Consider the following 12,491-nt stretch of genomic DNA (forward strand, 5'->3'; position numbering starts at 1 on the left):
TCATTTAGGGCTAATCTGTACTACTGTGCTACATCGACACAGCACCATTGCAGCACATCTAGTGAAGACGCGCTATGCCAACAGGAGAACGCTCTCCTGGCAGCATAATTACTCCATCTCATTGAGAGGCAGAAGCTCTCCCACTGACATAGCGCAGTGTAGACACTGCTTTAAGTCAATTTAATTTATGTCACTCAGGGGCATGGCTTTTTCACATCAACTTAAGCGGTAGTTTGCAGACAAGCCCTCAGTCCTAAGTAGCGCACAGGAACTGGTCCAAGAAATGAATATAGCTGAACCACTCAGTAATAGCAACCATAATATAATTAAATTTAACATCCTTGTGAGGGGGGGAATACCAAAGAAGTCCTCCTTTTTGAAGTTAAATGCTACAGTGGTGAACTACACAAAAATGAGGAAGGTAGTGAAACAGAAACTGAAAGGAAACAGAGACAAGAATTGAATGCCTGCAAGCTGCATAGAAACTTGTTCAAAATACCTAATAGAGTCTCAAACTAAATGTATATCCCCCCACCAAAAAAAAAACAAAACAAAACAGTAAGACCAAAAAAAGCCACCATGGCTAAAAAGCATAGTAAAAGAGGCAGTTAGAGATAAAAAGGCATCATTTAAAAACTGGAAGTCAAATCCTACTGAGGAAAACAGAAAGGAACATAAACTCTGGCAAATCAAGTGTAAAAGTATAATTAGGCAGGCCAAAAATAATTTGAACAGCAACCAGCTAAAGACACAAAACCTACTAGCAAATGTTTTTAAGCACAACAGAAGCAGGAAGCCTGCCAAACAATCAGAGCAGCCACAGGATAGCCAAGATGCTAAAGAACCCCAATGGATGATGAGGGCGTTGTGGAGAAGCTAAATGAACTATATGCACCTGTCTTCACTGCAGAGGATGTGAGGAGATTCCCACACCTGAGCCATCCTTTTAGGTGACAAATCTGAAGATCAATCTCAGATTAAGGTGTCAATAGAGGTTTAAGAACAAATTGATAAATTAAACAGTAATAAGTCACCAGAACCAGATGGTATTCATCCAAGAGTTCTGAAGGAACTCAAATATGAAATTGCAGAAGTACTAACTATAGTCTGTAAGCTATCACTTAAATCAGCCTTAAATACCAGATGACTGTAGGATACCTAATGTAAGGCTGATTTTTAAAAAAGGTTCCAGAGGTGATCCTGGCAATTACAGGCCAGTAAGTCTAACTTTAGTACATGGCAAACTGCTTGAAACTATCGTAAAGAACAGAATTATCAGACACATAGATGAACAATACGCTGGGGAAGAATCAACATGGCTTTTGTAAAGGGAAATCATGCCTCAACAATCTGTTAAGATTCTTTGACAGTATCAACAAGCACGTAGACAAGAGTGATGCAGTTGATACAGTGTACCTGGAGTTTCAGAAAGCCTTTGACAAGGTCCTATACCAAAGGCTCTTGAGCAATATAAGCAGTCATGAGATAAGGGGAAAGGTCCTCTCATGGATCAATAACTGGTTAAAAGATGGAACACAGCATAGGAATAAATAGTCCGTTTTCACAATATAAAGAGCTGGGTCTCCCAAGGATCTATACTAGGGCTAGTGCTATTCAATATATTCATAAATGATCTGGAAAAGGGGGTAAACAGTGAGGTGGCAAAATTTGCAGACAATACTAAATTACTCAAGATAGTTAAGTCCAAAGCTGACTGTGAAGAATTACATAGGGATCTCACAAAACTGGGTGACTCAGCACCAAAATGGCAGATGAAATTCAGTGTTGATAAGTGCAAAGTAATGCACATTGGAAAACACATTCTCAACTTACATACAAAATAATGGGTTCTAAATTAGCTGTTGCCACTCAAGAAAGAGATCTTGAGTCATTGATAGTTCTCTGAAAACATATGCTCAATATGCAGCAGCAGTCAAAAAAGTGAACACAATGTTATGAACCATTAGGAAATGGATAGATAGGTACTTCCTACAAACACACTTCACTATCCCCTCCCGAGTCAACGTTCAGAATCAAGGATGCATAGACTAGAGCAGATATCTGCAACTGGTAGATTATGAAGCCTTGTAAAATAGATTGCCATAACAGTGCTAGCCCCAGAGCAGATTTCTTTCTGCTGCCACCCCATAGCCTCTATAGAGACCTGGTGTGTGGGTAGTGCAGTCAGCTGTGCAGAGCCTGCTGGCAATGGATTCTCCCCTCAACTTTGGAACATTCTCCATTTGGTCCAACACAGCTTGAGTCTGCTGAGTTTAAGGGCACACTACAAGGGGTTGGACTGGAGCAGTGGCTCTCAACCTTTTCATATTACTGTACCCCTTTCAGGAGTCTGATTTGTCTTGAGTACCCCTTAAAATCTACTTGCACTTAAAATCTACTTGCTTATGAAATCAGGTATAAAAATTAAGAAGTGTCACAGCACACTATTACTGAAAAATTGCTTACTTTCTCATTTTTACTATATCACTATAAAATAAATCATTTGGAATATAAATATTGTATTTACATTTCAGGGTATAATATATAGAGCAGTTTAAATAATTCATTGTCTCCATGAAATTTTAGTTTGTACTGACTTTGCTAGTGCTTTTTTATGTAGCCTGTTGTAAAACTAGGCAAATATTAGATGAGTTGATGTACCCTCTGGAAATCCTCTGCACGCCCCTAGGATATGCATACCCCTGGTTGAGAACCACCGGAATGGAGGATGGTCCCTTCTGACCTTCAGCTCTGAGTCTATGAAAACACATTTATTCTCCCTGATTTTGGAAAGCAAAAGATATTGTGGTGAATGTTTTTCAGGGTCTATTTTCTGTCTGATAATTGTTGGCTGGAAAAGTAGATGAAACTGAGGATGTTGTGCAACATACTAATTGTGTATGTAAATAACATCAAGGGCCCTCAGAAGGACTATGAAGCACTCTCATTGTGTATAAATAAAAAAAAAAAAAGCAAAGATTGATGGACATGCAGTTGGATGGAAGAATCATTACACTTGATATACAGGCTGATGCACTTAACTATTCCCTCTGAAAGAGAAAATATATCCCATGTACCTGCAAAGTAGTTGAGGGCTCCTGCAGTAGCCAATCTTTTGAAGATTTTCTTTTGCACAGAGTACTTATTGTTCTGATCTTCTCAGACACTGATGGTGAGATTCCCTGGACAGGCTTAAAATGAGGAAAACACCTGAATATTATACAGTCCAAACTTACATAAACAAAAAAATCACACTAGCCTCCCTTCCATCTAGTTACCTAAAGGAAAATAGCTTACAACAGGGACATAATAACAATCATAATAATAAGACTCCACCCAATATTTGACAAGGAAAGGAAAGGATGTTTGAGCATGGCTGGGTTCTTCTGTAGGAGAGACCAAACGGGTGCAGCTGCGATGATTCTTCATGAGAAGAGAGGATACACAGGATGCAGCTTTAGGAAGTCAACCTACTGTAGGTATCTGCCTGTTACAAGGACCAGGAGAGAGGGATAGATTCTGTCTGCACAAGCTTTTCTAAACCTTAAAGACTCAGGTTTAGATGAAGTCTTAGTCCTCTCTTATACTGTTTCATTTGGACTCTGGCTATGAGAAGCCAACTTCTGGTGTTTGACATTAGCCATGGGCCTATTTGCCTTTACTCACAGGTTTTTGAGTTTAGCAGGTTCTGGACTGGAGAATGTGATGCTGAACAGAGGCTAGATGAGGGTCTGTAAGGGCAGGCTGAAAAGAAACAGATCTGGAGGCCTGTGTTTACTTGAAACTAGGAGATAGCTTTCCTGATTTTAAGAATAAAATAAACATTTAACATCCACTTTATTTTCATCTGGCAGGGAGAATCGTTTCATCCTCGAGAATGGCCAATGCTGCTTCTATGAGGCTCACGTACCAGTATAAACACTGAATGTAATGCTAAGTGTCTAGTCTAGACTACTCCAGTTAGCACAAGACATGCAAAGTACACATATAGACCACTGATCAAGCAAGATAGAGACACCAGCTGGCTGTTCTTCCTGATGAGTACAGACAACAGTGGAACGGGCTGATTATGGCCTTACAGTTTCCAGAAAACTGTAAGTGATTTTAACTATGTGTTACCCTAATCGGAGGGGAAAGGAGTCGGATTTTCAACCTTACCCTGCTCAAGGAGACAGAAGGAGCAAATTAAACATCCCCCAAGAAGTCAGGACTCCCACACCTCTTCTCCCACCAAAAGAGATTCTCCTTTCCTATGCAGAATTCGCTTGTTTGTATGGATCAGCGTACACCAATTTAAATCAACCCAGACCTAACCAACTATCTACCTTCTTGGCTTTTCCAGAAGTAGCTTTGGAGGATTTGCTGTAAATGACTGACAAACATATACTGGGATAAAGCTACATCCTTGCCTAGTCTGCAGGTCACATCCCCCAAAGTGATATCCGTTAACAAGTGCTGTAAATTGGCATTTAATCGTGGTTTTCAACATTAGAGCCTCAAGCACATACTTCCTAAGGGTGCACTATTGTGTTATCGCCACAGAAAATGCAATTGCTCATCTCACTTCCCTAGTTATGAGGGTAATTTTGCTGTTACTGTTCAACACAGTTCCAGAGAGAGGACAATTTCTCAGTCATAGACCTTGTACGGACATATTGCTAGAAGTTGTTAATACCCTTACACTAAAGCTAAGCATTCTCTTTCTATTTTTCCTTTGGATTTTTTTTGTGTGGCCTTTTTTAGTGGGTTTGGGCCACCAAAAAACAAGAAATAAGTTTGGGAGTTTTTCAGTGGATTTTTTATTCCTTTCACGGGGAAGCCTAACAAATACTACTCAGAAACTAGAGGAGTCTTGATCCAGTAATTTCAGATATTCTCTACAGTCTCTTATTGTCTCACACTTGACTCTGACCTGTCAAGCTCTAGGGGTGCTGAAACCAATTTCTTGAGCTGCTCACCTGTTCTGGAGTTTGCACATCATACATGCTTTGGGATTCTGGACAGTAAACCCTTAAGAGCCAGTCTTCATCCAAACTTCCCCTCCTTGCCTCTAGGGACGTTATTAAATCAGGCTGGAGTCAACATTAAAATAAGCATGAGCAAATGAAACTAGAGTGTAGGGAGTAAGAGTTTAGTTTTCAAACACTGGACAAATCAAACTTGCTGTGATGAAAACGACCAAAGGGTTTCTAAACTCTGAAAGATGAATAATAACTATCAACATGAATGAGATTTAAACAAATGTCAGTCTCACGGTTAGTTGCTGTCCCTATAACCTCAAAATCAAATGAGTTGTAATCAATCATGATGAATCATTACACATATTGAATCTATTTCCCCATGTTAAGTATCCTTACACCTTCTTGTCAAGTGTCTAAATTGGCCATCTCGATTATCACTACCAAAGTTTTGTTCTCCTGCTGATAATAGCTCATCTTAATTAATTAGCCTCTTACAGTTTGTATGGGTACTTCCACCTTTTCACGTTCTCTATATAAATATATATCTTCTTACTTTATGTTCCATTCTATGCATCCGATGAAGTGAGCTGTAGCTCACAAAAGCTTATGCTCAAATAAATTTGGTAGTCTCTAAGGTGCCACAAGTACTCCTATTCTTTTTGCGGATACAGATTAAAACGGCTGCTACTCTGAAACCAATCAATCATGATGTTTCTCAGGTCACTGTATCAGCCCTGGAGATAATTTGACCTAACTAAAATTCCCGGCTATAATTACAATTGGTGTAGGCCTCCTATTTCACTCCTTGTCCTAAACTGTTGTATAGTGTTCTTGTGTTTTCCTAAACTGCTCTGCCAAGAGCAATATATTTAAGGATGGGTTTCTACATTTGCTAAGTTTCTCTCTTCAGTAAATCACAGCTTTCTTCTATAAAGTCCTTGTCAGCTACAAATCCATTCATGGTCTCTGGCCAAAGGTGAATTTTCTTGGAACATTTGACGAAAAATGGTTTAACAATTGCAGTGACTAAGTGTCAGAAAACTAGTATCCTTATCCACATACCTGCAAACAACATCTGCTCATACTAAAGCCTATAGCACTGTCTTTATGTGACAGAGCAGGACCTCACTGCCCCAGGGACTGGGGAAGGAAGGAAAGAAGGAAAAGCTGCCTAGTCTTTGGGCACCAATACCACTCCCTCCTGCTCAAGAGAGGCAGCAAGTGGTTAGAGCAAGGCACAGGACACCTGGAATCTATTTCCAGCTCTGACACTGGCTGGCTGTGTGCAAATCACTTCCACTCTCTGTGCCTCAGTTTCCCCATCTGTGTAATGGGGCGCTGGATCCTTGCGCCCCAAAGGCCACAAGGCCGACTTACACAGGCGGGGTCCTGCAGGACCAGCGATGGCCTGGGCACACGGGGCTCGCCCTTGCTTTGCAGCCCTGCAGTCGCTGGCCTCCATGTCGCCTGGCCAAGCCGCCCCGCCTGCGGGGAAGGTGTTACCCCCTCTGTGTGCCCGCCTCCTGCCCCGGGAGACAGCTAGGGACGCCTCACCGACGCAGCCTTCACTGAAACCCTCCGCCAGGGAAAATAGTCCCAGCTCCTCCCTTAACCACCTGCAAGGCGGAGAGCGGGAACGAATTCCCTGACCCCACCGTCCCCGAAGGAGGAGAAACAGCCTCACCCAGCCCGAGCTGAGAGCGGGGAGAGTCAGTGACTGTAGAGCTCGTGCCCCGCCGCCATTGTGGTGGTTACGCGTCCCTCGCTCCCATGGCAACTCCAGCCCGCGCCTCTTCATTATGATGGACAGGGCACTCCACCAATCCGAAAAGAAGGCGTTCCGCCTCAGCGAATCAGGGTACAGAGACTAAAGGCCCGCCCTCCAGTTGAGAAAGGCGCTGCAGTGCTGCTTAGCTAGGTAAGAAGTGGGGTCGCCGTCCGCATTAGGTCCGATGGTTCCGGAGGGGCGCGGGGGAAGGGCTAAAGTGCGGGTTCCCCTCATCTCTCGTAGTAAGGTGAGGCCCTGGAGAACGACATCTCCCAGCATGCCCCGTTCCCTCTCGCAGCTAGCGAGACTGGTAGAGAGCGTTGCATGCTGGGAACTGTAGTCTCTGCTTCAGGCTGGCCACGGAGCCCGCACACTTGCATGCTGGGAGCTGTAGTTTCTCTGGGGGCGCGCGCTCCGCCCGCCGTGGGTTCTCACCCGTCGTCCCGTGCGCCCGCTCGCTGAGGCCTGGGCTGTCCATGAGGGGAGCTCAGCGCGGCCTCGCCCGCCACGCCTGGGAGTGCGAGGCAGGGGCTGGTGCCAGGGGCTGGTGCCAGGACAGGCCCCGACAGGCAGCGGTCAGGGGCTGGCCCCAGCGAGGGGGGTTATATGCACACCCCGTAACGTGCAAGGGGCTTTGTCACCGCACAGCTAGCGCCAGTAAAATCACCTCAGTGTCAGCACAGGCAGTGACGCCCAGCCCGCGGCCTGTCACCTAGCGCTTTAAAACTAACCCAACCGGCCCCACTGCAGCAGTCAGCTGGAGGGAGCGTGATCTCGGGGGGAAACGCCCACCCCACAAACAGGGAGCGGCTCCGCGTCATCCCATTACCAAAAAGAAAAGGAGGACTTGTGGCACCTTAGAGACTAACACATTTATTTGAGCGTAAGCTTTCGTGAGCTACAGCTCACTTCATCGGATGCATTTGGTGATGCATCCGATGAAGTGAGCTGTAGCTCACGAAAGCTTACGCTCAAATAAATGTGTTAGTCTCTAAGGTGCCACAAGTCCTCCTTTTCTTTTTGCGAATACAGACTAACGGGGCTGCTACTCTGAAACATCCCATTACCAGTCATTGCATTCGCCACTGATGAGAGTTAGCTCAGGCTATTACTCCCCAGTGCATTGCCCAGGCACCTAACAGGCCAGCATGGGCCAGGGGCCTCCCCCGGCCCTGCCGCTGCGGCCGGACCCCCAGTTGCAGGGTTTGGGGGGGGAGGGATTTTTTTTTGCTTTATTATGCCCCATGCACGTTCTGGGGTGGATGAGGAGCTGGTATGTGCTATTCAGCTTCCTGGGTTCATCAGTAGTCTCTCCGGACTCCAGCGAGATTACTGATGGACCCAGGAAGCTGAGGAGCAAATACTGCTGCCTCAGCGGGCCTGGAACCTGCATGGGGCATATCAAAAGCTTCTTTGGATCAGAGTGAGAGGCAGCTACATGTAAGCAGGGACAGGGCTTTTCCCAGGGCTGTTGCTGCAGCCAAAGTCTTTAGGAAGGAGAAAAGAACAAGGGGTATTGTTGCCTGGTGGGGCCCATGGTGTGGTGTAAGCAGGCCAGAACTTGTGTCTAGGAGTTCTGTGCAATGCAGGATCTGGCCCCCTTCCTTGTTAGTATAGTGGTGGGTATCCCTGCCTGTCACACAGGAGACTGGGTTCAATTCCCCGACTGGGAGGATGGTGCCTTTTGACTGGGGAGAAAGAAATGCCTTGCCCAGCCAGCACATTCCTCACCTGCTCCTTATAGGGCAGGGGTCTCAAACTCAAATGATCATGAGGGCCACATGAGGACTAGTACACCAGCCCAAGGGCCGCACCACTGACCACCCCCCCGCTGCCCTGGCCCTGCCACCAGTCCACCCCTTCCATGAGGCCCCACCCCTTCCGTGCCCCCATTCCACCCCTTCCCTGCCTGCCTGCTCTGCCCCCGTGCCGGGACCTGGGAGAGGGGGAGCACAGGGGTCTGTGTGTTGCCCTGCCGGTTCCCCTTTCCCAGCCAATGAGAGCTTCAGGGGAGGTACCTGGAGGAGCGGCCAGGGCAACACACAGACCCCTGTGCTCCCCCAGGTCCCGGCCACTTCCCGGAACGGCGCGGGGGCAGGCAGGCAGGCAGGGAGCCAGCCCTGCCCTGGTGCGCGCCGGCTCAAAGCCGCTCTAGGTAAATGCTGGGGGGCAGGGGTGCCACGGGGAGCTGGTGGGCCGCAGAAAATAACCCCGTAGGCCGCGTGTTTGAGACCCCTGTTCTAGGGTGACTTCCATTCACACCCTGACCCCGCAGTGGTGATTTTCACCTCCAGAGAGACAATTAGCCGGCAAGGCCACCCCTGCCTGCTTGCCCAAGAGAAAGCATCTACATCACCTTCCTCCAGTGGGCACAGCTTCAAGACATGCATGTCAGGACACATTTCAGAGTCACAAAGGGTAATACTTTGGCCAAGGGCATGAGGACAATCGCCCAGCCAAACGGGTTGGCAGCTGGTCAAGGGGCAAGGAAGAGAGAAAAGCGGACAGGCAGCAGGCTGGCCTCCTGTCTTTTTTCCTTTTGTTACAATTTTAAGTTTGACAGTCAAAGAGGCCTTGGCTGAGTTTGTCATGGCATGACTTTGAGGAGCATCTGAAGTGTGGAAGGTGGAGGGTAGAAAGAAACGGTTGTCAGAGGAATCATAAAATATTAGGGTTGGAAGAGACCTCAGGAGGTCATTTAGTCCAACCCACTGCTCAAAGCAGGACCAACACCCACTAAATTATCCCAGCCAGGGCTTTGTCAAGCTGGGCCTTAAAAACCTCTAAGGATGGAGATTTCACCACCTCCCTAGGTAACCCATTCCAGTGCTTCACCACCCTCCAAGTGAAATAGTTGTTTCCTAATATCCAACCTGGACCTCTCCACTGCAACTTGAGACCACGGCTTCTTGTTCTGTCATCTGCCACCACTAAGAACAGCCTTGCTCCACCCCCTTTGGAATCCCTCTTCAGGTAGTTGAAGGTTGCTATCAAATCCCCCCTCACTCTTCTCTTCTGCAGACTAAATAAGCCCAGTTCCCCCAGCCTCTCCTCATAAATCATGTGCCCCAACACCCTAATCATTTTTGTTGATCTCTGCTGGACTCTCTCCAATTTGTCCACATCCTTTGTGTAGTGGGCCCCCCAAAACTGGACACAATACTCCAGATGTGGCCTCACTGGTGCCGAATAGAGGGGAATAATCACTTCCTGCAATCTGCTGGCAATGCTCCTACTAATGCAGTGTATTATGCCGTTAGCCTTCTTGGCAAGAAGGGCACACTGCTGACTCATATCCAATTTAATCATAGAATACCAGGGTTGGAAGGGACCTCAGGAGGTCATCTAGTCCAACACCCTGCTCAAAGCAGGACCAATCCCCAATTTTTGCTCCAGATCCCAAATAGGCCCCTTAAGGATTGAACTCACAAGCCTGGATTTAGCAGGCCAATGCTCAAACCACTGAGCTATCCCTCCCCCCCAGGTCCTTTTCTGCAGAACTGCCACTTAGCCAATCAGTCCCCAGCCTGTAGCATTGAATGGGATTCTTTTGTCCTAAGTGCAGGACTCTGCACTTGTCCTTGTTGAACCTCATCAGATTTCTTTTAACCAGTCCTCCAATTTGTCTAGGTCACTCTGGACCCTATCCCTATCCTCCATCTTATCTACCTCTCCCCCCAGCTTAGTGTCATCCGCGAACTGGCTGAGGGTGCAATCCATCCCATCATTCAGATCATTAATGAAGATGTTGAACAAAACCAGCCTTAGGACCGACCCTTGAGGCACTCCACTTGATACTGGCTGTCAGCTAGACATCGAGCCTTTGATCACTATCCATTGAGCCCGACGATCTAGCCAGCTTTCTATCCACCTTATAGTCCATTCATCCATTCCATATTTTTTTAACTTGCTGGCAAGAATACTGTGAGACCGTATCAAAAGCTTTGCTAAAGTCAAGGTATATCATGTCCGCTGCTTTCCCCATATCCACAGAGCCAGTTAGCTCATCATAGAAGGCAATCATGTTGGTCAGGCATGACTTGCCCTTGAGGAATCCATGTTGACTGTTCCCGATCACCTTCCTCTCCTCCAAGTGCTTCAAAAAGGATTCCTTGAGGACCTGCTCCATGATTTTTCCAGGGACTGAGGTGAGACTGACTGGTTTGTAGTTCCCTTTTTAAAGGATGGGCACTACATTTGCCTTTTTCCAATCATCCGGGATCTCCCACGATCGCTATGAGTTTTCAAAGATAATAGCCAATGGCTCTGCAATCACATCAGCCAACTCCCTCAGCACCCTCGGATTCATTACATCTGGCCCCATGGACTTGTGCACATCCAGCTTTTCTAAATAGTCTTCAACCTGTTCATTTCACCAGGTGCTGAGCAGCCCATCAGTGAGTGAAAAGTGCCAGGCAGGTGTGGTGGGAGGAGCTGTGTAGCCCTCGAAGGCGGCCTGCTGAGAGGCTTTTCCCTGCAGTGGCTTGGGGTCTGTGGAGGGGAGGCGCGGTATGGCTGCAGCTGGCCCGGGGTACTTCTGGGTCGGCAGGGGAAGGCTCGGGGCTTCGACTGGCCCAGGACTCCTCTGACCGAGGGGGGGCGGGCATTCGGGCCTCCAGCCTGTGCAGGGCTCCTCCGACCGAGGGGCAGGAGTGCTCAGGACTCCTCCGGGCAGGAGGACTCGTGGCCCCATCCGCAAGGGAGATGCAGGGGTTCTCAGGGCTCCAGCTGACAATGGCCTGCTGGTTCGAAATTCTGAGCTGCAATCCACCCATAGAATAGGACCCCGGGGACCATCCAAGCAGCAGCTAGTGTGGCTGACCCCAGGGATCGCCTTAGCAGCAGACCCCTAAGGGGGGCTCCACTCACCACCCATGCAGGCCAATTAGCTCAAGCTTAAAGCACCACTTAACTTGAGCCAGCGATTTTTGTGTGTAGCTGGAAGTTGAGTTGGGGTGGCACTTGAGTTATAACTTGAGCTAACTGTGCTGTCAAGACAGGCTCCCAGGGCTAAATTACACAGTGGACCTCTCTGGCCCTTGGAAGAGCACAAAGGTGCTTTAACCCCTCTTCCCTGGACTCCAAGTTGTGTGCTGCACCTCTTGGTATAGTCGGCATAGTCGTTATGATGGGGGGTCAGCATTCAGCAGGCCAAAGCCCTTTAGACTTCACATACTCACTAGACAGCTGACTAGGCTGAACATTTTCAGTAAAAGTTTCTTTTAAAATGAAAATAAATCTACACTGGATAATTCATAAAGCCAGAAAGGACCATTAATCCCTGGGGAGAGGATGAGAGAACAAACACATGACAGTTGTGTAGGTAATCATATTGCTTAATGCACTACTGGAAACAGCTCAGATACTACAGTGATAAGTGTGGTATAAAAACCTGTACAGAATAGAATAGTATATAGAGTTACATCATCTAGTCAACGTCCCATGTATCACAGTCCATTAAATTTCACCCACTTACCCTTTTATTGAGCCCAGTATAAGAACATAACAACGGCCATACTGGGTCAGACCAAAGGTCCATCTAGCCCAGTATCCTGTCCTCCGACAGTGGCCAATGCCAGGTGCCCCAGAATAGCCTCCATGAATTCATCTTTTTTGAACCATGTTATAGTCTTGACCTTCACAAAATCCTCTGGCAAAGAGTTCCACAAGTTGACTGTGCATTGTATAAAGAAATACTTCCTTTTGTTTGTTTTAAACCTGCTGCCTATTAATTTCATTTGCTGACCCCTAGTTCTTGTGTT

At 47.0% G+C, this 12,491-nt stretch overlaps 2 protein-coding genes across 7 annotated transcripts in view; one reads left to right on the plus strand and one right to left on the minus strand.

Moving 5' to 3' along the window:
* FAM228B (family with sequence similarity 228 member B) overlaps positions 1–7,005 on the minus strand; it is a 26,407-nt gene extending 19,402 nt beyond the window's left edge. For 2 of the 5 annotated variants that reach the window (XR_006279721.1, XR_006279719.1), the window contains exons 1-3: positions 6,646–7,004; positions 4,959–5,072; positions 3,078–3,191 (exon numbers count right to left, since the gene is read on the minus strand). Coding sequence is in view for 1 of the 5 variants with exons in the window: in XM_043510183.1 (XP_043366118.1) it covers positions 3,078–3,191; positions 4,959–5,072; positions 6,646–6,759 (342 nt within the window). In the remaining 4 variants the exon portion in view is untranslated. Of the gene's footprint in view, positions 1–3,077; positions 3,192–4,958; positions 5,073–6,645 lie in introns of all 5 variants that reach the window. The other 3 variants (XR_006279720.1, XR_006279718.1, XM_043510183.1) reach the window with 3 other exon arrangements.
* Positions 6,666–12,491, plus strand: part of PFN4 (profilin family member 4) — a 21,399-nt gene continuing 15,573 nt past the window's right edge. Inside the window, exons 1-2 of one of the 2 annotated variants that reach the window (XM_043510184.1) lie at positions 6,666–6,879; positions 11,109–11,238. The gene's annotated coding sequence lies outside the window, so the exon portion shown is untranslated. The remainder of the gene's footprint in view (positions 6,880–11,108; positions 11,239–12,491) is intronic. The other variant, XM_038393588.2, reaches the window with a different exon arrangement.

This window comes from Dermochelys coriacea, chromosome 3, assembly GCF_009764565.3.
Source record: "Dermochelys coriacea isolate rDerCor1 chromosome 3, rDerCor1.pri.v4, whole genome shotgun sequence".
Lineage (NCBI taxonomy): Eukaryota > Metazoa > Chordata > Testudines > Dermochelyidae > Dermochelys > Dermochelys coriacea.